The sequence below is a fragment of the Manis javanica genome, chromosome 16 (assembly GCF_040802235.1).
Source record: "Manis javanica isolate MJ-LG chromosome 16, MJ_LKY, whole genome shotgun sequence".
In the NCBI taxonomy this organism is placed as follows: Eukaryota; Metazoa; Chordata; class Mammalia; order Pholidota; family Manidae; genus Manis; species Manis javanica.
In genome coordinates, this window is record NC_133171.1 from 50,631,985 (window position 1) to 50,658,732 (window position 26,748).

At 36.9% G+C, this 26,748-nt stretch overlaps 2 protein-coding genes across 4 annotated transcripts in view; one reads left to right on the forward strand and one right to left on the reverse strand.

The window, feature by feature from the left end:
* Positions 1-26,748, reverse strand: part of DAAM2 (dishevelled associated activator of morphogenesis 2) — a 710,965-nt gene that overhangs the window by 283,412 nt on the left and 400,805 nt on the right. The window lies entirely within an intron of this gene.
* The window catches only part of KIF6 (kinesin family member 6), a 351,956-nt gene that overhangs the window by 110,745 nt on the left and 214,463 nt on the right, over positions 1-26,748 (forward strand). For all 3 annotated transcript variants that reach the window (XM_073224258.1, XM_073224256.1, XM_073224257.1), the window contains exons 7-10: positions 10,936-11,142; positions 19,200-19,343; positions 20,252-20,338; positions 26,113-26,216. In XM_073224258.1, coding sequence (XP_073080359.1) covers positions 10,936-11,142; positions 19,200-19,343; positions 20,252-20,338; positions 26,113-26,216 — 542 coding nt within the window. The remainder of the gene's footprint in view (positions 1-10,935; positions 11,143-19,199; positions 19,344-20,251; positions 20,339-26,112; positions 26,217-26,748) is intronic.

The window sequence follows — 26,748 nt, forward strand, 5'->3', positions numbered from 1 at the left end:
TCTAATTATTTGCTTAAAATAAAAATATATTAGATTTATCTGAGTTGTGTTGATGTGTTTTATAAGTTCTCAGACTTTGCACATTATCAAACTGTTGGAGTTATTGTGTGACCTTGCAGAAGTGAAAAGACAGATTAGAGACAGGGTGTGAGTAGAGTTAGTAGGTTCCAACAGTTACAGAAGCAACTGTTGTTGGGCATGTCTAATAACATGAGGATAAGACAGGAAGGAAGGAGCAGCTTTATTGGGTGATTGTGTTAGTTAACAACACTTAAGTGCCAATCTCCTTGTGTAGTGTGTGGGAAACAAGAGGTTTTGGATTTTGCAGTTAGTGTTCAAGAATCATATTCCACTAGACCATTAGAGGAACACTAATACATCCTCACAGATTTTTGTTTGAAAGATGTGTTAGTTGTATATAATAAGCAAGTTTATTCCAAGGAGGCCTTGGAATAGCAAAATACTCAGCAGGTAGATACATTTTGGCGCTCCTCTTATTACAATAACATGTCTTATTAGTAGGTCCCAAAAGCCCACTAGGAAGAAGCCTTAGCAAAAGATGTATTGACAATTATAACCTCTTCTCTTATCTGCTGTAAATCCTACTAGAAGGAAAGAAACTTGAAGTTTGAGCACTTAATATATACCAGGCATTTCTCTCTCTTATATTCTGTATATGAGAAGCATACAATGCCTTTTTAAATAGTGAGTCTGTGTTACAACATAGTTTGCATTCTGCTTTCATCTAACCTGATTACTGGTATTGCATGAACCATGAGTTTTGAGATCTAAAACATTCATTGAAATAAATAAAGTGGTATGTTACAGTCATTATTGGGATGTTAAAACACACACACTCCATATACATGATTAGAAAACCAATCTTTTGGCTGTAAAAAGTTCCATCATTTCTTCTGATCTTTAAATTCTCATTTCTGATTAAACATAGCAAAATTCCCTGTTATTGAAATTCACCAACGCAACAAAATATGAAAAATAGAGGGGAAAAAAGCCATCTTCAGTGAAACAAGGAAACAGCCATAACCTCAAACCATGAGAAAACTTGCCAAATACTATGAAATTTGAATTATGGTGAGGAAGGGTGCTGAGAGCCAACACATTTATCCTCCAACCTCAGGCAGGATACAGTTTCCCCTGAAAGAAAGGGTCACAGTTCTCAAACGCAAATCCAATGATCTTTTGGTTAGAGTGATGAGATCTAAGAACACAGGCATGTGGGGACTGCTGTTATATAGATAATCATTCTACACTATAAAGGGTGGACCCAAAGAAGAAAACTTAAAGACAGGCTATTTTTGTGGTCAGTGGTCTAGGCTCATTGCCAAGAAAGATGGCCTTTGGTGAGTGCAGTTCAGGGAGTTTGTGACTTAAGGGGTTGGACCATCCCAGACCTCTTATTGTGAAAACTTGAGGAAAGTATATGCTCTTAAGCTAAGAACATAAAAGATACAGACCAAAAGTATAGGGAACAAACTTAATTTGAATATACCCTCACCCATCCCCAAAACTATTCTTTAGGTGAAAGATGGACATGTTCAAAGATAAAATTATTAGAAAAAAACAGCTGAAGACCTATCCATGTTTGCAGAATAGTGAGGTTGGGGATGGCTAAGGAACGTATGTTTGAATGCTGATTATATCAGGGAGCAGAGGAAGTATTCTTCACAGTCTTAAATGTTACCCAAATGCAATCTTTGTTTTAAAAAATAGTTTAAAAATATAGAAGGGCTTAAAAAAAGATTATAAGACAAAAGAAGATGACAAGCAAACAAGGAACTCAGAAAAGAAATGAAAGAAAAAGAAAGCCATTATAAAGATGAAAGTGCTATTAGAAGCAAAAAGGAAGAAGAACAGGAGAAGGAAGAAGAGAAAGGAAGGAGGAAAAAGATAAGAGGAAGAAATGGTGCTGAAAAATAACTAACAATATGAAAAATAATGAGAGACAGTGATATGTAGAAAGAGACACAAAGGAGAATCCAATTATGCATAATTAGAAGTCCTGAAGAAAAGGAAAGAACAAAAGCAACATAAAAACCAGGGATAGACAGAAAAAGAGAGGAAAAAATATTTCCCAAAATTTGAAAGTACTTGAATGTGCTGATGAAAAGGACACTATGTCCAAGATAATATTGAAAGAGCTCAAATCACATGATAAAAATCTACTGAAGTTACTAAATTCCAAAGCTAAAGAAAGCCTTATGGATATCCAATCGAAAATGCAAGTCAACTATGAGCAAAAATGAAGTAGGTTGTTCTGAGACTTGTATAGCAACATTCAGTGCCAGAAGACAGGGAAACAAGTTCTGAAGCAAGGAAGTTATGTCCCAATAATTTTATACCCAGCCAAATTGTCAATTTGTCCTTAAAAAAGCAAAAGCAGTATACAAAATATTATAAAATACATATGAAGTAAGGGAGAAATTGAACCCAGGGATCCTTTTAAAAATTTCTTGACAATGAAATCTAACCAAATAAGAGATAAATAAAAATAAAGAACTCAGGAATTGAGAAACGTTACAAAATGGTGAGAGAAACATAGAATTTATTTAAATGTAGACATAAAAATACACAACTGTGTAAAATGAATATTATAAATGTTGAATATGTGAAATAAAAGATCTAAAAAATTTGGAATTGGAAAGGAGAGGAGGGAATGTTGTTGTAAGTGAGCTAATTTCCTTATATTTCAAAACAAGAAATCAAAAATAACTGTCTGAATGTCAATCTTTTAGTAAAAAAGGATAATGACCAACCTTCCTTAATGTTTTCCATTAGTTTTTCTTAATTCTAAAGAGATATTTTTAGAAAAAAGATGTACATCTTTTACCATGAAAAACTATCTATCTGAAGCTCACCAGTTCCTTCCGTTTTCTTTTCTTCTATTAAATTCAAATAAAATTGAATAATTTTCAATTAACAGTAGTTCATGTGGTATGCTTTTGTTCTGGAAAGAGTACTTCCAATTGTTCTGTTTATATACATATGTATATTGAAGTGTCCAAACAATTTTTATCCAACATCAACATCGTTATTTTGGGGAGATTTTAAGTTTCATCTTTGCTCCTTTTACGTGTTGTTAAGATTTTTAAAATAATGAGTGTGATAGAGATTACTAGTGCCCAAGAACTTCTAGTTTTTCCTTCTGTTACATGCTTCCTTTGAAGTTAAAAGAGTTCATGTGACTTGTGCTAGCCAGTGAAATGTGTGACATTGACGTTATGTTTGTGTTGATGACTTTGAGAAGCAGCGTGAAGTTCTCAATCTCCTCCCCTTTTGTATGCAAACCCTGAAGCTCAATGTTTTGATGATGGCTTTACAAGATGGCAGCACCTCTCCAGCTTGCTGGTGGCAAGAATATGGAGCAGAGCTGCCATTAAACCCCATTGGACAAATAATATGAGCAAGAAAGAAACCTTTGTGATTTTTAAGCTTCTGAGATTATGGTACTATTTGTTCTTTTGCTCCTACAGTGGAATTTAAACTATCTTGATCAATACCATTTTCAATACAGTAACTCATTATTCCTTCATAAAATTAAAACAGCATGGCTTTTTGAGTAAGAAAGTAATGTTTATGTTAGTGTTTTCTGTATCAATTTTTCAAATGGGTTTGAAACAACTTACCATATTAAAATGCATATAAATCTGGACAATAAAATGTCAAAGGAAAATTTTTTTTAAGTAAACTCAATTTAAAAGAAGACAGATATAATAGACAACTGGGATGAGTTAATTATTGCCATTAGGGACAAAATTTAGTTATGATTCTTTGAGTAGATAAGTAAAAACAAAGGAAACATTTTGGCATTTTGAGTTATAGTTTTCATTGTTCAGAGAGCAAGCTTACAGGTATTGAATTGTGGGTAAAATACATGTATACTTGTTTAAAGGATTTTGTGTGACAAAATGGGCAGTGTCTTGCCTGTAACTTTGAGAGAAATATGAAACATATCAGTTTTATGTACTATCTGAGAGCATTATATTAAATTGTAGTGTATTTAACTAAGCATGACAGTTAGGATCCAGCCAGGAAAATAAACCAGTCTGTATTTAAAACAGAGGAAAATCAGTGCAGGTAGTTTTGTTTCGTGGATGATGGAAGAATCTGAGAAGTCAAACAAGGGACAACAGCAGGAAGCTCCTACAATCTATAGGCAGGTCTCAACTAGGAGGAGGCACTGCCATGAGATTGGAGGGCACTGGGAAGGGAAAAGCTAGAATATTTCTTCTCCTTTCTGCCTTCCCAGTTGAATGCCAACTTGGGAAAATGCTGCTTTTAGGATTCAGTGTCTTTGTGATGTAGAGCAAAACAGAAAAAAAAGGAAGGAATGGATCAGAGGGCAAAGAGGCCTAAGATTAGCCCCTGAGTAAAGTCATTTTTTTAAGAGTCTGAGATAGTAGATTCATTTGGCTTACTTTACACATCAGATTCCCAGTTCCACATGGGAAAAACTGCAGGAAATCAATTTAGTCTATATTTTTAAGCACAGAAGCTATTCTAGCATTTCTTGCTGATAGATATTTTCATTTTTTGGCAGGCTGACTTTTGTAACTATTCCTTGTATTAATTTCAAACCAGGAGTGAGGAGATGGGTCTTATCAACCACCAAAAAACTTCAACAAGTTATTAGATCACATTTTGGGTGTGGCATTTGTATATGCCACTTAGAATAGAATGCCATTCAATTCTAACATCAAAAGATATACATGGTCACAGAACTGTGGAATCTTCAAAATGTGGAGAAAATATTCCTGGACTGTAAAATGGAATGAAATAATATACCTAATAGTAGGCATCTGTGCTTCTAGAGTTCTTCCATCAGCATCTGTACTATGAGTGACATTTTCCTCCAATCCATGTCTGTTACTGAACTTGATGTCCAGACTCAAACATTGCACTGAGAGCTGTCACAATCAACTTGACAGGATAAACTTCTTTTATAAGTATAAAATTAAACAAATATCTGTCTGAGTTCTGGTGTGTTATTACTACCTGTTCCTAGTTGTCTATTCCCAGGTTAGGAAAGGATATTTTCAGTTTACCTATAATCTTGAGGTATGTAGTATGATGTATAAAAAAGGCTGTCCCTAAAGACAGTTTAAGTGAACTGCTGTGAGTTCCTGAGAAGATCGTTAGACTTTTTAGCACCATAATATTATTGTTCCAGTTATATGTATGGTCAAACTTGGAAGTTACTAAACCAGACTGAATTTTAAATGGAAGATAAAAGAGAAAAAAAAATGTAAGTCAATTTAAAACATAAAAAAATGTTTAAGATGAACAACAGGAATGAGTTCCTTATTGCTATTGAGGACTAAATTTAGCTATGATTCTTCTTGCAGTCAAGTGAAAAACAAAATGGGAAACACTGGGGACATATCATATTCATTGTTCAGAGAGCAAACCTTTATCCTGGTGATGATATGATGATATACAGTTCAAAGATGATAGTTGAACATAGCTCTGATTAAAGATACAGGTAAAATTCCTTCTCAATTTGCTCTGTGTGCCAATTTTAGCATACTTTAATTTGTCCATAAATGTGTTTGACTTTGATTTGTCAAATCCAGAAGAAATGACATATAGGGAAGCAATCTTATAAATCCTGACATCCAACAGAAGAAAAGCCATCACTAATTCTGATACTCAGTTTTTCTAAAATTATTAATTAAGAGATCTTTGAGGGTGTGAAAATATAAAACCTATCAAATTGGTCCCAGTCTTGTTAGGAGGAACATATAATACAATATAATAGACTATTCTTATCAGAAAGGTGAATCATATTTCCTAGAATATTCTTATTATATGTTCCAAACTGTTCAAAAGCTTGCTTTTAAATTTAAACACAACTCATGTGCCTAGTCTCTTGTTCTCTTTAACAAAACTACTTTGACAATATGCTGAACCTAGAAATTCTGCAACTAGGGAGAATGATTTTGATTACTTTTCTAAATGCCAGGTATCTTATAAAGAGAAAAATCAGAAAGGAAAATGAACAGCTTAGGGTCATTAATTCCAATAGAGGGTTATCCAATTGGTTATATTTTGCTGCTAGTCAGTATGCTCTGAAACAACCTCAGAAAAGATCAAGGCAGGTGTCTATATGGTGAGGCCTCCCCTTTCCAGGCTGTGTTAGAGCACACCAAGTGCATGGTGCATCCCCTAATCCAACCCATTTACTGTGGGAGGAATTAGATAAGGAATCATTTAATCTGTGTGGGAGAGGGTTAGGTAATCCTTAGTTAAAGATGAGTTTTGACATGAAAGCCTAGATAACACAGGGAGGTTGATATTTTCAGCCTTTAATTCTGATTGAGCAAATGACCAGAACAGATCAATTATGCTGTCTGGTTAGAAAGTGTTATCAAGCCAGTAGGAAGCTGAAATCTGGGTTCTGGATGCTGGGCTGGTTCTTGCTTGGTTTGCTTTAGAGTGTCCCAGGCACATACATCATATACTTCTGTTCAGTCTGAAAGAGATTTTCTTCACCTGATCTGTTTTATTTAGGAAAAACTCTGTGATGTATCACTCAAAAATAGTGTGACTGAGAAAAGATTTTAGTACATAAGAATGGAATATAAATTATGTTATGACAAGAAATAAACAAGTATTCAGAGGATCCTAGAAAACCTTCTATATAATATAAAGAGATCATTTGAACCATTGAAGGTTGTATTAACTATAATAATCATTTTGAAGTGGTTGAAAACATGAGATTAACTAAAAGAAAAAAATTAATGTTACAAAGAAACATAATATATAAACACAAAATTATCAATTCTTGCCCCTAAAATCCTAATTTTCAATCTTAAAAATGGCCACACACATAATCATCCTTATCCAATAATGAATTAAAGGTATAAATTTTAATTTATAGGAAATCCTTGTTCTGCTAATAAAAAATTACTTTATGTAAGTTTGCCTAAGACTTAAACATTGGTTAAGTGATGGGTCCAGGACTTGAAACCAGGTGTTCTGATACCAAATTCTAAGATGTTTAACTACCCTAGGGTGCCTGTCCAGTGAGAATCAGAGCTATAGGAGAATTCCCGGAGGAGAAGGAATGTGATGGCTTGGGAACCTGAGAGGAGAGTCCAGCAAAAGAAAAGGTGACAGAGCAGAGGAGAGGAAGTACCGGGGGAGCGTTTGGTTCTAGAAACCAGGGAGTAACAGGAGGTTAAGAGCTTGTGGAGTGAGGGAATGGTTAGCATGCTGGAGCTCAGGATTCTCAGTGCTGAAAACAGATCCCTTTCTACCACACATGCCTTTTTTCATTGCTCACTCTCACTTCCCATGTTTTATCTTTAGCTCCTGAACTAGATTATGAATTCCTTGAGGGCAAAGTCCATGGCTTGTTTCCCTTCTAGTCTCTGTACTCTCTAAGGCAGAGCTGCATACATGGGCCGGTAGGAGATGTGAACACGCTCTGCCTGTAGCTGATTAACCATCACTAACGTTTTTCCAAAAGCACAGTCTATAGTGCCAAGAGCACATTTGTTTAAAATGTGCGCTTAAATTTGAATGAATCTGCCTAAATGATGCCATCTGTTCTTAGGCAGTTTCATAAATGGTTTAATACAATTTTACCTTTGGAAGGACGAACGTAGGGGCATGCTTATGAGACATAAAGACGTCCTTAAATAAACACAGAGTGGACACCCGCACATTGAATCACACATAAACAGCTACACATAAAGAACGTTTCTGAGGTTTAAAAAAATTTTAGCTGAGAGGACACCAACTACTACTTCATGCAGAAAATATTTATGAGAAGTTACAAAACTGTAGGCATGCACTCCTCCAGCATATTACTACATTTTAATTATAGACTCCAAAAATACAATTTGACGTAAATTTCACATTCTTTTGAAATGGGTACACTCTTCCAGTGTTTGTTAATAGCCACATTTTACTGTGTTGTCAGTCTATCAATTTAGAAGCTGGAGACAGCTGTTGGAGATAGGCTCTGTTACTCATTTGTGTCAATAGTTAATTTGACTTTCGTTACAGTACCATAGGATTTATTGTTATGTGAGTATAATGGTAAAATGAAGCCCGTGTTTAAGTTCTGCAGGTAATGTACAGTCACTTCCAAAACACCTCAGCTTAGGTTCTCAATTTGAGTTTGCAGTTGTATATGCACAATTATTTGCTGATTCACTTTAGCATGCAAAATCACACACTGGCTAGGTTTCTGTATAGTAATTATGGTAACAAGTCGTGGGTAAAATTTTCAGCCTATTAACTCACTAGCTACATCATCATCACCAAAATGTGGTGTATGACAGTATTTTGACGTCTGCGTATTTTGCAAGTCAGTGTAAATCAATATGGTATATGTCAAGAATTTATATTTACAGAAAGAATTGCTGGTTGAAATAACATCCAAGTACGTTACCCTCTCTGAATATATAGATACATCCATATGGAATTCTTACGTTGAGTACCATTTTGTTAACACATTTACTCATATGAACATTCTTTTGGAATGTATTTAGGTAATTTTCAATTTTGGATATTTTTAGATATCAGAATTTGCTTCTGATAACTTTTAAATGAAAGAAATAGGATACTTCGCGTAAAGTCAAAGTCCCCTTCTCGGCCTTTTGCTTCGCTCCCTCACAAAAGCAATTACTGTCATTAATTTGCTGTGCCCTTCCAGTCCACATTTCTGTACGTTACTGACCTAAGTTATAGCACCACGAATGAATATTTTCAGATTATACTGCTTTTTTAATTATCTAAGTTCTATCATATGTTTTTATCATTCTTCAACTTGCTTTTTTTCCTCAGCATTGTAGGAATCCATCTATATTAATCTATCCAGAAGATGCTTCATTTTAACTTCTGTATAGTTTAAATTATCCCAGTTTATTAATCTTTTCCACCACAGATATTCATTTAGGTTGTACATCTTGTACCAACTTCTTGCTATCCCAGGGTTGCAGTGAATGTCCATGTCAGTGTGTATTCTCTCTCTCTCCCCCCTTCTCTTCCACCACCAGCCCCCTCACAGTATACCTGTCCCTGTTCCAGGTTTCTCTCTAGGAAATACACCTAGCAGCCTATTGCTGGGTTTGTGGTTTATATGCATTTGCAGCCTTACCACACATTGTCAGATTGCTCTCAAAAAAGGTTCTTAATTTATACGTATTGTGCATACACCAGCAGTATATAAAAGTTCCCATTTCCTTATATCCTTACAAACACTTATTTTGTTAGATTTTTTTTCATTTCTGCCAGTCTGATGAATGTGAATGAAATTGTTTATCATTATGGGTCTGATTATTTGTGAGTTTTAGAATTTTTTTCAAATACTAATTCACCGTTTCATATTTCTTTACAGGTTGCCTGTTCATAACCTTTACTCATTTTTTTCTGAGTGTCTTTTTCTTACTGATTTGTGAGAGTTCTTTATTTCAAATATTAATTTTTTTCTGCCATAGGTATTCCAAATACATCTCAGTCTTTTAACTTTGTGGTAGATTTTATCACACAGAAGCTCTTCAGTGTTGCAGTATTTGGTCAAATATTTCAAATCAATCCATTTTTGTGTTTCATATCTTATCATAAAATATCTATTACTACCTTGGGTTAACTACAATATGTTTCCATATTCTCTTATATTCGTGTTAAAACTGTGTATTTTACACATAAGTCTTCAATGTTCTGGAATTTATCTGTATATCTAGTATGGGAAAGCAGTCAAAATTTACTTTTTTCACAATGGATAGCCAGTTATTCCAGCACCATTTATTAATTAGTCCATCCTTTCTCCACTGTGGTATGATGCCCCCTCTGTCCTCTACAGTGTTCCTGAATGAGCCCAGCATGTTTCACTGAGCTAGTTATGTTCCTGTACCAATACCACACTGTTTTAATTACTGTGGCATTTTGATATGCGTTGGTACATGGCAGGAGAAGGCCTTCCTTGCTCTTTCACAAAATTGTTTTGGTTATTTTGCAATATTTGATTATTTTTTTTCTACAAACAAAACCTATGGCATTTCTATTTCAGTTGCATTGAATATATAGATTAACATAGAGAGATTAATACGTGATTAATTTTGAGTTTTTCCATCCATGAAAATGGCATGTTAATATCTAAGACACCGTTAATTCAGGTTTTCTTTTTGTATCTTTTAACATTATTTTATAATTTTCCTTACAAATTACACATCTTTTATAAGATTAAAGCTATATTACTTCATGATGTTACCATTATGAATGATATTATATTTCCTGATTACCTGTTGCTAGGTTACTAGAATTTCCTTGATCTGGCTTGTTGATCTTGCATCCAGCAACCTTGCCAGACTTTTTAGTTTTTAACAGTTTGTAGATACTCTTGCATTTCCTATGTACACCACCATATTTTCTGTACATGGTGACATTTTAATCCCTTATTTTCCTGTCACTATGCCTTGTATTTTTTCTTGTGTACTACATTGGCTGAGATCTCTGGTTCAGTGTTGGGTAGTAGTAGTAATGTTGGGCATCCTTGTCTGTGGGTTGTGTTTATAATTGTGTAATGAATTCTCTCAATATGCACATTCTCACCTCTTTTCCCATGACATTCACATTAAGCATTTTCAATACGGCTAGCCAAGGTTAAGGTATGGGTTGTAGTTATGTAAATGAAATAAAGTTATCATATTGGTAAGAAGACCCATGCTTTACCTCATTTGAACTCTCTTTACTTTCTGAATCAATCCCTCCACCTCTGTTACCAGTTATTCAGCAATACATTAAAAATAATTCCCTTTAAGGGTCTCAATACAAGTGTTCTTGCATTTGACAGCATTGGCTTCCTGGGAAATGTCTTATCATTAGAAACATAAATTTAAACTTGTTGATATTCTTTAACAATTCTTACTATTCATATTATCTTTGTTTTGTAATTCTTTTTTATAGACTCCTATGAACCAAGCTTCAACTCGTTCCCACTGCATTTTCACTATTCACTTGTCATGCAAGGAACCAGGAGCTGTAACTGTCCGACATGCCAAACTTCATTTGGTTGACCTGGCTGGCTCAGAGCGAGTTGCAAAGACCGGAGTAGGGGGTCTACTACTAACAGAGGCCAAGTATATCAACTTGTCACTCCATTACTTAGAACAGGTAAAATGGGCAGAATGGGCTGTAACTGTACCTACCATTTATCAACTGCATACTTTGTTGCATCAGGCAGTCCTCTGACATTTCTGTTTTGTTGTGTTTCTTATTTTATTGTAGTAAAATATACATAAAATAAACTTGATAATTTTAATCATTTTTAAGTGTACAATTCAGTGCCATTAATTCAGAACATTTTCACAATTCCAAACAGAAACTCTGTATCCATTAAACAGTAACTTCCTATTTCCTTGTACCCTCAGCACCTGGTAACTTCTGTTCTACTTTCTGTCTATCTGAATTTTTCTATTCAAGATACTCATGTAAGTGGAATCATACAATATTTGTCCTTTTCTGTCTGGTTAATTTCACTTACCATAATGTTTCCAAGGTCCATCTATGTTGTAACATGTATCTAAATTTCATTCCCTTTTAAGGCTAGGTCATGTTCCATTGTATGTACAGACCACATTTTGTTTATCTATTCATCTATCAGTGGACCATTGAGTTGTTTCTGTCTTTTGGCTATTGTGAATAATGTTGCTATGAACATTGGTATAGCTACTACCATTTTGTATATACCATTTCATTTAAACCTTACGTCAGCCCTACACTATAGATGTCAGCTAGTATCACCATCTTACACATTTTAAAATTCAGATCTTCCTGTGGCCTTCCCAAGATTACCAGCTAGTGGTGAGATGAGGATTTGAGTCTCAAATTGCTTTTGTCACTATGCCTTATTGTTTTTATCATAAAATTTATAGTGGGTGCAAATACAGCTTATAAATGGCCTCCTCTGGCCAATTTTTTTCAGGCTAATAATTAGTGATGGGAGCAAAATTTAGAGATGACCAATATCTTTTCAGCTTCTGGTGATATCATCTAGTCACAAAGGTAATTTGGACCCTGTAATACTTCTCTTTGGCTTAGCTTCCCCTCTCTACCTGACCCCAAAGTTACTAGAGTCTACCCCAGGATCTGCCCCATTTTTCATGCCTGAATTTGACTTCCAGGGCAAAAAAATGTCATCTGAATTTAGCTAAATAAATGTTCCAGAAAGAATTTCCATCCGTAAATTGAGTGGAATGAATTAGATGATTTCTGAAGTTCCTTTCAGCTCTGTGAGTGTAGGTGCTATAGGTGAATCTTAAGAGTGGCAACCACTTCCAAATTCTCAAAAAAGAGAGACACATCGTCAAAAACTGGAATGGAGAAGAACAGAATAGATTGGCAAAGGGAAAGGACTTTAATGAATGTTGGAAGTCGAAAGATTTGAAATACAAAAAAAAACTTTTTTTAACTGCCTAATGAATCCTTTTAAGACTGATGTTGTCCTGATGTTAAGTGCTTCCTAATGTCCCATCGGCTGGAGCAGCAGGTTGAGGAGCTCTAAGGGAGCTCTGTGTGAACAGGGGGCGTGCATTAGGCTCTAACGGAATGCATCCCAGGAAGCAGCTCCCAGGGATGAAGGCCTGAATGGCATTTACACCATTTTAGTGTTTCTGACAAGAGTCAGCATTCCTGAGCTCTTTCTTGCTCAAATATTACATACTAGTTTTATTTAAGAGTTTTTTACTTAATAGGACACTTACAAAACATTGATTTGGCAACATAATGGCCTATATTCAAAGTGCTTTATTTCAAAGAAAATATACCTATTTCCTTCAGATGTTAGCACTGTTTTAATTCCCTTAATGTCCGTTCCCATTACATTCATACAAAATTATATTCATTAGTTGAATCAGGATTTCCACCAACTGTTGTGACTCAAGAAAAATGTTCTACCCTTAATCTTTTCTTTTTCTTCATTCTACGCCACCTTTGCAAGCTACCTCTTGTCATTAAAATGGTCCCTCTGCCTACAATTATTCTCTGCAAAATTCTTGTAACCTCAACCTCATGTGAGTAGTCTTGGTAGCTATATGACATTTGATTTTCTGTATAACTAAGTTATTTACTTGACAGATATTTATAAGGAATGACAGAGGACTCTGCTAGGCACAGTGCTGACCAGAATGAAAACAGCTCTGGCCCCAAAGGTCTCATGGTCCCTTGTAGGGAGACCTCCATTGAATAAGCAATCAGGAAACAGACTGTAATCCAGGTGTGAGCATTGCAGAGAAAGTCCAAAGGGTGAGGAGAGGTTGTAATGGGGAATCAGACTTAGACTGAGGAGGGAGAGTTAATGAAAGTGTTCTCAGGGCTAATATGAAGCAGAGACCTGAAGAATGAGTAGGAGTGAGCCAGGCACGGCTGGGGTTAGAGCATGTCAGGCAATGGGAACTGGGTGCCTGTCAGCCCTTGGCTGTAGGTCAGGGGAATCAATGCACCCAGGGCCACAGTGCCATTCACATGGCCCTGACCTGTGGCTCTCCGAATACAACTTATTTGTTTATATTCACCCCTTGCATCTCTCCCACAATTCAACTGATATACAAGTATCTTCATGGAGGTTTACAGCATTAAAAAAGAGAAAGGAGAAGATTAGCATGAGAGGAAAGAAAAACAAATTTGAAAAAGTACAGTATGTGGACAGGGATGTGTGGGGTTGAGTAAGTCTAGGAGTTGCTGCTAGAGAGAAAGTAGGTGGCTAGTAGAGAAATTATGGAATTGCACAAAAAAAGGTCAGCGAGAGAGAAACAGCACATAGGAATAAGAATAATAGAAAGAGTAGGCAGATACTGTTACTGAAGTAACAAAGCAAGGACATGCACAAAAACATTTTCTTCATGTAGTACTTGCAGCTAATGAGACTGGAAGTGTAACAAGTTTAGTTTAACTAGCTTCATTCATTTATTCATTCACTCATGCCTACAACAAATATGAGTGACTGAGTGTCCGCTGGGTGCTGCCGAGTTAGGATAAGCAATGGGGATTAATGTATGATTAATAGTCTGTGTGGTCATGTTTTCCAGTGAAAGGGCAAAGCATATAAATGAACACTTATGGTACAGTAAGATAAATGCTGTAAGAGAAACTCATATGATGTCAGTAATTGATTACATCATTTCTGTCTCAGTTTCAATATGTAAGATGGAGATGGACTAGGAAATAGTTTGGTGACCTTTCTCACATTAATTAGCCCACATTAGTTAGAGAAATGCCATGCAGACTTGTAACTGCCTTTCTGGCTCTATTTGTGAGACCTCACACCTGCTCTCAGCCTTCCGGAGCTGAATGCACATTACTGTGCTCGTGAGTAAATAAGTTTTTCTTTGCCACAGTATTATTGGTGTTGCATTTTTCCTTGTGTATGCAGTACTTTTTTCAAAAGCATCCTCAAAAACATTTTAAGCCCCAATAACAGGGTACCTCTCGGCCCTAGAAATAAGAGTCCCTGGAAGGAAAGGGAGGGACATGCCTACTGGTTCCACCCGTAATCCTCACCCAGTGCTCCTAGGGTGACCTCGGTCTCTCAGCCCAAAAAAGCAAGTGAGACACCACAGGGAATAGAGTGTTTGCTCTCTACTTCTGCAGAAATCAGCCCATTTTCCAACATGAGTGGGACTTTTTCAGAGTTTTAGTTTCCACTTGGCTTCCACTGAATGTGTTGTGTTCAGGAGAAAAACTTAACAGGGCGCGTGCCAGTTGTAACCACTCCAAATCTTTGAAATCTTTGTCACTTTCAGAAGATAATTTTCCATGCCCTTCTGAGCTCTTTAAAATTTCTCTAATTCATTAAAACAGTGATCCAAATAAGAGATTACAGGCATACTTCATAGGTGTTTGGAGATACATTAAGTATAATGGGGGATTCCGCCCTTTGTTGCTTAAAGAATGCCTTCAGGAATGTGTTACTGTGTTTAGACATGAAATCCAAAATGGAAGTAAACATTTTTTAAAAATCCAGGTCGTATGACAACCTCCTTACTCCGTGCCATTCATATCATTTTGGTTCCTGCCCAATTCAGAGAGTCCCTGCACTACCACAAAGGGTAGCCTACCTGTGCCTCTCCCCCGAATTCTGGCCGTTTCCGGGTCAGTCTGAAGGCCTGGGTCTGCCTCAGGGGATGTGCCTTGAAGCTTGTTATGGTATTCCCAACTCCTCTAGAGCTGAGAAGGTATCTGCTCAGGGCCCTCCTCTAGAGAAATGCCCTAGAACTCCTAGAACTGGGTTCACACAGCTGTTGGTCTCCAAAGGGATCATAAAAAACATAACCTGAAGACCCTTCCAAATACTGTTTATTTTTTACGAAGAATTTTTTTGTTTTACTAAGAACAATCCCAGAAATGATCTCTATTGATGCTTAAAACATTTCTGTGAGATAGGCACAGAATCTAGAGATTTGTCTAAGATCCCACATGTGGGGCAGCTGCATTCCGACTCTTTAAGTCCTGGATTCTTTCTCTTACCGTACACTGCCTTCATTTTCCCAATTTTTGAAGACCATATTGTCTGATCCGTAATTCCATTTTGAACTTTAATGTTTCTCTTTAACAATTTTAGAGCCACTTTTGAAAAGGACACTGGGATTGTCTCCACAACAGCTAGGAGCCATCCCCACTCCAGGAGCAGACCATGACTTATCTAAGCCAATTGGAGCCTGTCTGTCTCCTGGTTATAGTGATCAGTTCAGAGACAGGCCCATGACCCAAGCTTGTCCCTAGCAAAGCTCAGTACTCATGTTCAGTGATTACAGAAGTTTCTCACATCAGTTATGAATAAGGAGGTATGTACTATCAGGGTATTTTGCAGCCATTCCTGGCCTGTGGCCACAAGGAGAGATAGACTTCTACCATATGGAAGATAGAGCAGAGATTTGGGCAAAAATTAAGTCCTTGGTGGTAGCACTGACCTTTTAGGTAATTTCTAATCTAAAGCCTTTCTGATTATAGTTACATGAACCAATAACTTTCCCTTATCCCTTACAATTAAGGCCAGTCTGTGTTACATTTTCTGTTGTTGCCCCCAAAACAAGTTAACTGACACACCATTTAATTCAATATCAGCAGGAAATGCAATCAGCATATTCTCCTTGACGTCATCTAAATTGTCAATCAAGCTGTTGAATAGAAAATATATTAATGTTGTTTCCTAGAGCATGATAATAAGGTGACATCTGTCAGGCACACACGTTTGGTCTGACGTTGGGTATTTGTGCCTGCCTTGCCTGTTCCAGATGTTTCCTTTGTTCCCCTGGCTCTTCGGGTCTGGATCTCTGCTTAGCATCCCGTGCTCTCACCTTGTCACTTCCTTTCCAATTACACTGCAACTCGGTTCTCCCAAATCTCACTCCATGCTAACCACCCTCACGCTGCCTTCCTAGGTGAAGCTAAGTAATCTGCTCATTCATTTAACAAAAATGTGTTGTATCATATATCATATACACATGTTGTATTAGTCATATTTCTTAGTTGCAGACAGGAAAGCCCGCTCTTAATTTTACACAGCACAGGGTTAATTAAACATACAGAATTTCAAGAAAAGTTAGAAAATAGGGCTTGGATACTACCCAGCTGAGAGTAGAGCAACCAGGAGATACAGCCAACCACACCACTGCTCTACAACACACTACTGTTACCCCCATTTGGCACCTAGAACTTTAAATCCTGGATTCCAGAAGCTTCCCTGCAGCTGCCTCAAAAGAACCAGATGCCTTTACCATCACACTGCCCTGCAGATCTGATCTTCTCCCTTACGGCTACCACCTCTCATGACTCACCTCCCAGGCCCACACACGGGGTATACTTGATCAAGAAGCTAGGTCTCATGCAAAATGGAGTTGTAAAAGAGATTAGGAAGTGTAGTTTCATAGAAAGTGAAATTAGAATGGGAGTTGTCTTGAGAGCTGAGTGAGACAGCTTAGTTTCTGCCCCACATACCCGGTGGTGAGCACTGTTCCAGGCAGTGGGTACAGAGCTGTGAGCAGAGAAAGTCCTTGGCTTTGTGGAGCAGAGAATCTATAGTGAGGAAGCAGATACCAAATGAATATAATTCAGTAAATAAATGAATATAATTTCAAATAGTGATCAGTGCCAGAAGGAAAATCAAATATAGTAACAGCTTAGAGATAGATTTGTTACTTTTGGTAAGGAGTTTAGGGAAAGCCCTTGTGAAGAGATAAAATTGAACAATGATTTGAATGATGTGAAGCAGGAAGCTGTACGAAAATCTGAGGCAAGAACATTCTAGGTAAAAAGTACAACAAAGTCAAAGGCTGTGATTTGGGGATAATCTTGGCAGGGTGGGGAAACAGCAAGGCCAGGCCGGGCAATGAAAGCCTGACAGGTTGGATAGACAGGGACTGGACCATACAGGAGGAAAACTCTGGGTGAAACTGGTGGCTCCCTTTGGGAACAACCCCACTGGATCATACAGGAGCCGGGTTATTATGTGAAGTATTTGGGGAAGCTACTGGAAGGTTTGTTAAGCAGGGGAATGACTTGATATAACATATTTTATAAAGATTGCTCTACGGAGAGTAGATTGTGGGAGGGCAAAAAGAGAAGCAAGGGTTGATCCAAAGCTTTGTGTCATTGTCCAAAGAAGGGACAATGGAGGCTTGAATTGGAGTGGAGGGAAAAATGGTCCAATTCTGGGTAGGTTTTGTAGGTAAAACCAATAAAAATAGCTGATGGATTTTGGCTGTTGGAGGTGAGGGAAGATCAAGGATGATACCTAGGGTTTCAGCCTGAGCCACTAGGTGGATAGTGGCACCATTAATAATGATGGATAAAGCCTGGGAAAAAAACAGATTATGGGAGGGGATAAAGTAAAGAATAGACGTCCAAGTGGAGGCATAGTGTTGCCACAGAGATAGTAGCTCAGGGAAGAGTTCAAGGCTCATGATATAAATTACAGAGGGACATCAGAATAGAGGTGTATCTAAATGCAGGGGATTGGATGAGATTACCTAGGAAGAGAGTATAGATAAGAAAGAGAAGAGGATCAAGGGCTGAGCCCTGGATCATTCCAATATTTACAATTGAGCAAGAAGACAAGGAAGCATTCATTAACTAGATTGTGAGGAAAGATGAAACCCAGGAAAGGTGTCTTGATGACCAAGTGAACAAAAAGTTACCTAAAGGAGGCAAGTACCTGTGCTGAAGGCTTACTCAACTCAGAAGTCTAGTAAAACGGCAGTCAGTGTCTGGGGCGCACTGGGTATGGTGGGAATCACACGCGTAGGAGGAGGGAAGGTGAGAACAGTGGCAGGAGTTGGCAGAGGTATTTTGAAGGGTAAGGGCCTTGGGAGGCCCTGGAAGTCACATCTGTGGGTGATTTATTACTGATGTTCTGTATTGGACTTCCCAGCACCAGATTCATCATCTTCTCAGGAAAACTCTGGGTGAAACTGGTGGCTCCCTTTGGGAACAACCCCATAGCAGCCTTTCATTCATCTAGTACCTTTCTGTTAAGTACCTAAGACCCTCAAGAAGGGTAGGATGAGCAAGCCTTAGCTGAACAAAGATAAGCTTCCCCTATCACTTACAGTGACAGCAAACATGTATAGAATGCTAATGTATGGCTAAGTACTTTCCAAGTAAATTGCACATTTTAGCTTTTAATCATCCCAACTAGTTACAAGATAGGTACTCTTTTCTCCCTATTTTACAGATGAGGAGACTGAGGCAGAGATGTTGAGTGACATGCCCTAATAAGGCTAGAATTTGGACCTGGACAATGTGGCACTAGTATCTGGGGTCTCCACCACTAACCCCTACTGCCTCTCAGAGTCCTTATTTGCTGTTCTGCCTTTTTCCCTTGAAGATGGAGCATACATATCAATTTTGGTAGGATTTAAAAGATCTGGCATGATTTACTCTTGAATTCTAATATGAGTTTTCCAACTGCTGAAAACAGAAAAATAATGTATCCAATTCTGTACAAGTTATATCATCTGTCCAAAAATTACAGGGTCTGTGATGGTATGTTTTTGCTACATTGACTTCATTCCATCTTCACTATTATTATACCAAAGATGTTTATTCTGAGACCAGGTTTTAGATGTCATCCTGCATTTATTTCCTCTTATATTTTCATTGCAGCTGCAGCTTAGTTGTTTGTCAGATGTGCATTTTCTGCAAAGCTAATGCCATTATTTTCTGCTTCTCCACAGGTTATTATTGCCCTTTCAGAAAAACACCGTTTGCATATTCCCTATAGGAACTCCATGATGACCAGCGTCCTAAGAGACAGTTTGGGAGGGAACTGCATGACCACCATGATTGCAACACTCTCTTTAGAGAAAAGGAATATTGACGTATGTCGGTTCTTTTTTCTGGAGATCTCAGACCGAGATTTACTGCTTGTCTGTGAGATGGCGTGGAGGGTCCTGGGTGGGTTTCCATCTTTTCAGCTGGGTCGGGGTATGCCTTCAGAGATAAACGCTCTACAGAGTTCAGAGCTTTGGTTTATTTGCCAGGCTTATAATTACCCAATTGAGAATTGTTGACTTCATGTGGTACAGGATGGTTGGAAGAAGGCTCATGCACAAATTTTGGAAAGCCTGCTGATGTATTAGTGACCTTGTCCAGAGACCTAAGAGCGGAGACCCAGCAGCATCTCCTGCTCTGTTGGCTCGGGATTACTGAGGCACCTTGGAGACATCTCCAAGGCATGCACTGGGCTCAGCACACCTAATGCCTTGGCAGGGACTGGCTGCCAAAGTGGCTGTCCTGGGTTGCTTTGAGCCAGCTGATGTTTCATGCATTTCAGTCTAGTGTTTGAACCCAGACTTCTCCAAAAGAGGAAAACAGGAAGCAGCAGGGTGCCTCTCAAAACAAGGCCAATTCCCAAGTGTGCCGTAAGGTGCCTTGAAAAGGCAGATATTTTTTTGTCATTTTTTATGTTTGTGGATTATAGTACCTGCTGTGATTATGACTTGTATATGTGGTTTGGTTTAACAGATCAATAGTTGAAAAACACATACCAGTTGCCACTAAGAACCTCAGAATTGCCCACATTTTTGGTGTTGGTCATTTTATTAAGTTGAAATTAAATTTTCATAAAAATGAAGTTCTAAAGCAAAGCTTCCTAATTTGGAGGCATGTTTCCTCATTGTGTTTTATACATCTCACTCTTGAAATGCACTCGGCATCTTTTTTCTATGAACAATAATGTTTCTCTCTGTGTGTCATAACATTTTAAGGAGTTATTTTGCTTTCTTAGGAGTCTATATCTACCTGCAGATTTGCCCAACGAGTGGCACTCATAAAGAATGAAGCTGTTCTTAATGAAGAAATTGATCCCAAACTGGTAAGCAGCTTTTAACTGACCATGTTTTAAAAACAAAAATCAAAGTATATCAAAGATTAGCTAAAACATGAGGGGAACATACTCCATACCAGGCAAAGTTCTATATCCTGGAAACACACGAACTCATTTCATTCTCATATCAACCTTATGATTAGATGTCATCTCTGTCTCCTCTCTATCTCATCTGTTTCTCTATCTACAGATGACAAAACTGAGGCACAGTGATGCTAAATAACTTGCTCAGTGTCACAGTGCTAATAAGTAGCAGAGCCAGGATTCAAATACAGACAATCGGACTCAAAGCCCTGTCTACTTACCTACTAAGATGTGCAGTGAGGCCTGGGGACACATACGATGGAATCATACACAGTTGTATTTACATATAGGCAGGAGACTTTCAAAAAAACAGCAGTTTAATTTTCTAATGACAATGATAATAGACCATTTTTATAAAATCTAATAGAGAAAAAGAAGTCCTAGCAATTATAAATGAACCATATTTTGCATGACTGTCCTGTTACTCCGGAAATTTTAAAAAATTAAGCATTAGTACTACCAATGGAAAAATGGCCAAGCTTCTAGTTTTATAACAATGAATCCTGCCTTATCAAAGTATTTTTTAAGCAAAAATATTTGCAAGCTACATGATCCAGCTACTCATAAATGCAGATATTTTCTCTTTTCTCTATTTTGTTAGTTTTCTATAAATGAAGTGCAACAATGAATCAACTCATGCCAACATTGAAAATGTTGAAATAAAATATTTCAGTTTTGTCAAGTTCCAAAATTAAGATCATATTACTTTTCAAATCACTCAGATTTTAACATTTTCTCTAGAAAATAAGCTGATGTAAGCTTAGCAATGTGCATTATGAAAGAGATATGAAATCTTACCAAGTGCTTCATATACAAATTTCTCAAATTCCAAAAAAGAACAAACCCAAAAGCCCAAACTTCTCAAATTCACTGTTACCCATATTAATTATTTCCTCTTGTCTGTACTTTCTCCCCTGAAATTATTCCATTGAAGCACAGAGGAAAAGGAGGAAAAAAGAATAATGGGGCTGTTTTACCTTGCTCACTTCAGGGAGTGACTTTCCTGGTGGAAATCTCTTGTGCAGAAACCAAATGGGTGAGGCAGGATCTATTTCCAGCACAGGCCCTGGTCAGATACCAGCTTCACACAGTGGCCTCTAGAAAAAGGAGGCAATTCAAAAGAATGAGTGAGGTGGAACTGAACTCCTAGGATGAATTCTGCTGTCCCTACTCTGCCAGCAGCCCTGTAACGTTACTGTGCAGCATGAGAAAGCCAATGATGGAGTTATTGGCCTGAAGGCAAAAATCAGCTCATAATTGAAGGAAAATAAGCATATTAAACACTGGAGGTTTTTTTTCCTTTAAGTCTGGCTAAGGAGACTTTTCCTTAAAGAACTTGTCTTGAAGGTGAAGAAAGGTGAACATTATTTGGTGTTCAGGTAGGTCTATGAGAGATTTAATGAAGGAGAAATCCAGAGTCAAAAAGCTAATAGCTGATAATTGAACAAATGTTGAGGTCTTCCTGGTGCAGAATAATCTGGCAACTGACTAATGTTGTTTCCTGGTCTCTCATAATTGCCTCTAAAAATTGACATTACTTTTCATTATTCTATTGTCCTCCATAAACTTTGTCCACAAAAACACAACTTAGATGGGACTTCTGCATCTTACTCTCAAAATTTAAAGGCACATATGGAGCCAGCCCTGTAGTATTGGTACCTCAGAGAGATAAGGTGATAAAAGAACTGTGAACAGGTCAGAGCCTATAGTGACTGGTCATGGGCCAGAATCTTTTAAGGGTGGCTCTAATTCCAAAGTCCCTGCAGTAATTTGATGCAAGGGGTGACTGTAATTAATAATCTTAACATTACAATAAGTTGGCTTCGTTTTGAGATTTCTGTTCAATAAGACAGAATATAACTTGGTCGTTAGGTTTGACTGAAAGTCTTAACGGAAGTAAAAAATATGACATCAATATTAATTTAGTAGAGGAAGGGTGCAAATAAATGACTCACATAGTCCCCATCTAAGGATTTTCACTCTACATAACTTGGTGACTCTAAGCATGTTTTTGAAAAGAAGCAAACAACCAAATCCCTTTCAATCCTGTGCATTTACATGAAATTCTAGAAGCACTGGTATGTTCAAAATACTGTATTTTATATCATGTTCTTTGGAACTTCTGGTCCTGTTGATGTGGTACAGATAATCTGAAACCCACCTAAATACAATTTAACAAGCATCTTTTGAAGTCTTTGAAAAATCACATGTCTGAAATTGAAGGAAGTAAGGGAATTCACCAGGGCCAGAAACAAAGCTGAGGCTGCAGCTGTCCTGGGGCAGACGGGTGAAGAGGTTGTAACAATGGCATAGAAGTTAAAGCCCTGGGATCTCCGAAGGTGAATGAAGTTGGACATCCCTTCCCCACCATGAAAGGGTGAACCAGAAGGAAAAAAAGGTCTGTGCCCTGCAGAGACAGCTGTAGGGAAGGCCACTTGCCATAGCCTGGACTCGAGGTAGAACAAAATGTGGTTTCTCTGAAAATTTGAAATCCTTCCCATGGATTTGAAGTTCAATTTTATACAATTCCCTTAGTCTGTCTGGTAACCCCCAAACCAAGGAAGAAAATGAAGAATAAAGTAAATCTAAAAAAGTAGAAAGTGTAAGAATGAGTGAAAACAAGAGCTAAAGTGAAGATACAGTGGAGAGACACAAAACCTGAAGTAAATTTTTAGATTAATAGAATGAACAAACCTCTGGAAAGATTAATGAAAAAAACTTAAGGCACAAATTGGTACAATAATATTTTGAATGAAAGGACTCAACTATAGGTACAGTATATATCTTAAAATAATAATAAAGTACTCCAAATGACTTTATGGCAATAAATTTGAGAAGTTAAACAGGGAGGGAGAAAGAGAGAGGGAGTAAGAGGGGAAGGAAAGAAGGAGAGGGGAGGGAAGGAGGGAGGCAGGGAGGGAGAGGGAGGGGGAGAAAGCAGGCAGGAAGAAGGGAGAACCAGACTTGCTGTTTTTTTAGGTTTAACAAATATTGAAGGAAGAATAAAAATTAAATCCAGCCAACAATTTTTGTTTAACAAACCTTGCATTATGATCATATGATCATTAATATGATACGTGGTATCATGACTTACTTGGGTTTATTTCAAGAATTTAAGGATACTCTATCATTAGGAAGTATATTAATGTGTAGTAAAAGAAAAAACGTGGTGGAGAAAATAAATATCAAATTTAGGGTAATGGTAATGGAGAATTCACTTAAGGAAGGCTATTCAGGGGTAAGGGCTTCAAAAGAGTGCATAATGTTTATTTCTTAAGTAGTACATACATTGGTGTTTGCTTAAGCTAAGTAGTAGGCACAGGGTAGTCTTTGTATCTTTGTGTATCTAAAGTAGCTAATATTTAAAAAATCATATGAATTAAGTGATTCATCACACCTACAGCTTAAAAGAGAAAAATTATATGATCCCATCACAAGATGCAGAAAGTGTATTTGATGACATTAGCCATTCATCCATAGTTTGGAAAGACTCATCAAACAGTGAATGTAAGTGAACATCCTTAAAATGATTAAAGGTATCAACCAAAATCTAAAGCAAACATTTGAAAGGTGAAATGTTAGAAAGAATAAGACAAGAAGGTCTTAAGCATTGTACTTGGAAGTCCTAGCTAGGAAAAAGACAATTTTTAAAAAGTATATGAAAAAAGAAGAAAAACGTCTGTCATTACTTGCAGACAATTTGATTATTTATATGTAACATCCAAGAGTATTTAATAGTAAACAGAACCAAAATAGTCTTCAGAAAATTATATAGTACATAACCATTCATAAAAATGAATTGCCTTCTTATACAACAGAAGCCAATAATTATAAAATACAATTTTATAAAAATTCCATTTACAGCAAGCAACAGAAACTTTAAAATTCTTGGAACAAAATCTAATTAAAGAATTAAATATTATATTAAAAATCTAATAGATAAATACATTATATTAAAATATATTTAAAGAGAAAATTATAAATCTTTATTAAAAGGAATCTGTGGAAAACCATACCATGTTTATTGATATGATGGTTCAGCATCATTAATTTGATGTTACCAAATTAACCTTTTAATCAAATTTATTTGCAATTAAAATTTGAGGAGAGCCTTTGGTACAAGTTGGGTCTAAAATTTATATGAAAGAGCAAATGACCAAAAAGAGCTAAGTCCATTTTGCAAAAGAATAAGATGGAAGGGGCTTGTTCTATCTAGATGCCAAATTTATTAAGTGATAGTAATTAAAACAGTGTGGTATTGTTCTACATATAGTCAGGCAAATGGTTTTAACCAATAGCCCAGAAAAAGAAGCATTTTTTGCAAAAACATGTTATATAACTGAATTATAATAACAACTTTTGCATTGTTAACTGTATAAAAAATTAGATCCATATCTTGTACATTATAAAAAATAAAATCAGCCTAAATGTGAAAAGCAAAGCTTTAAATCTTTTATAAGAAATACAGGAACTACTTCTATGGTTTAGGTAAAATAGATTTTCTTTAAGATACAAAAATACAACTCATAGCAGTGGAAGTTGATATTGAAATTATATTGAAATTTAGATCTTTCATTTAACAAAAAGAGCACTGTAAGTGAAAAACATGACATAGATTAGGAGAATACATGTGCACTGCATAAAACTAGCAAAGGGTTCATGTCCAGAATATATTAAGAAGCCTGCAAATCAATAAGGAAGAGAAAAACAACTCAACTGAAACATGGGCAAGAATGTGAATAAGTTAATTCACCAAAGAGGACACCTGAATAGCTAATATACATATGCAAAGATGATCAACCTCACTAATAATCATGAAAATGCAGATTAGAACTAAATGAGATACCACTTTATACCTACCAGATTGGCAAAATTCAAGTGTCTGTCAATGTTACATACCTAGTGACAACAATGTGGGGAAATCCATCAGTATGATTAGCTGATGAGAAGGTAAATTTATGCAACTATTTTGAAGACCAGTTTAGCAATATATAATAAAATGAAGATGCATATGCTCTGCCACCACACTATTTTAATTCTACGTGTACACTATAGAGAAACTTCCACATATGTACACAGAGATTTATGATGTTCACAGCAACGCTGTTTGTAAAAGCAAAAGTAAAATCCTAAATGCCCATCAAGAGGAGATACAGGCAAATAGTGATATAGTCCTTTACTGAAATACTATATATCCATGAAAATTAATGAACTAGAGCCACATGAAATAGTATGAATAATCTCAAAAACATAGCATCAGAGATAAAATAAAACAAGTTACAATTTAATTACATTGCAGTCTGGTAACATTTACATAAAATCTAAGGCATGCAAAATGATACCATATGCTATTTGCACCCATACATATGGAGCAAAAGTATGAAAACATGCAGGGAAATGCTACCCACTAAGTGCAGTATAGTGATCACCTCAGGGAGAATACAAGGGGAATGGGAATTAGGGACTCCAGTTACATCGGTACTGTTTTATGTGTGGAAAAGAAGTCTAGAACTATTTTGGCAAAATGTTAGGATTTAACAAAGCTGTGTGGTGGGTACAGGAGTGCCTTTATCTTTTTCTGTACATTTTTGTATCCTTGAAACAGTTTTGAAAAGCTGTAGGTTCTCTGTCACCTTAACAAGGAGTTGCCATTTACTCTCCCGCCTTGCCGTTTGTAGATGATAACGCGCCTACAAAAAGAAATCCAGGAACTGAAGGATGAACTTGCCATCGTCACCGGGGAGCAGAGGACAGAGGCACTCACAGAAGCAGAGCTCCTTCAGTAAGCCTGCAGAGTTTTTTTTCTTTTTCTTCAACAGTGAAAGTTTGTGTTCACTTTTTCATTGGCCCTCATATAATGAATTCACCTCAAAGCACGGAGGTCTCCGGGGACAGTCTGAAATTGCATTTAGGCGCCAGTTAGAGCGGCGACTTTCCATGAATAGCTAGATAAGGCTGGCAGTGTTTTTGCCGCCTCGGCTTTGAGAAAGTAAGGAACAGAGCATAGAGAGGATGGGAATATCCTTCTCATGCCAGCTGAAGAAAATGGGTTGTATAATAGTCATGCAGTTTTCAAACATACACACCAAACTCTCTTAAGCTGTGAATCTCAGATCTGAAAGGAATTCAAGAAACGTCCTTTGTATTAAACAGCATCTTGCTGCAAGTACCAATTTATCCCATGCCAAAGTAAGCTCTTTCCTTTAATAAATAGATGGCCCATACATTATAGTTCAAACGCTCAAAATGCGAATGAAAGCAGGTATTCAGGGCTTTATACAAATGCGGCATCTTTCAGAGTCTTTAGATTTGCA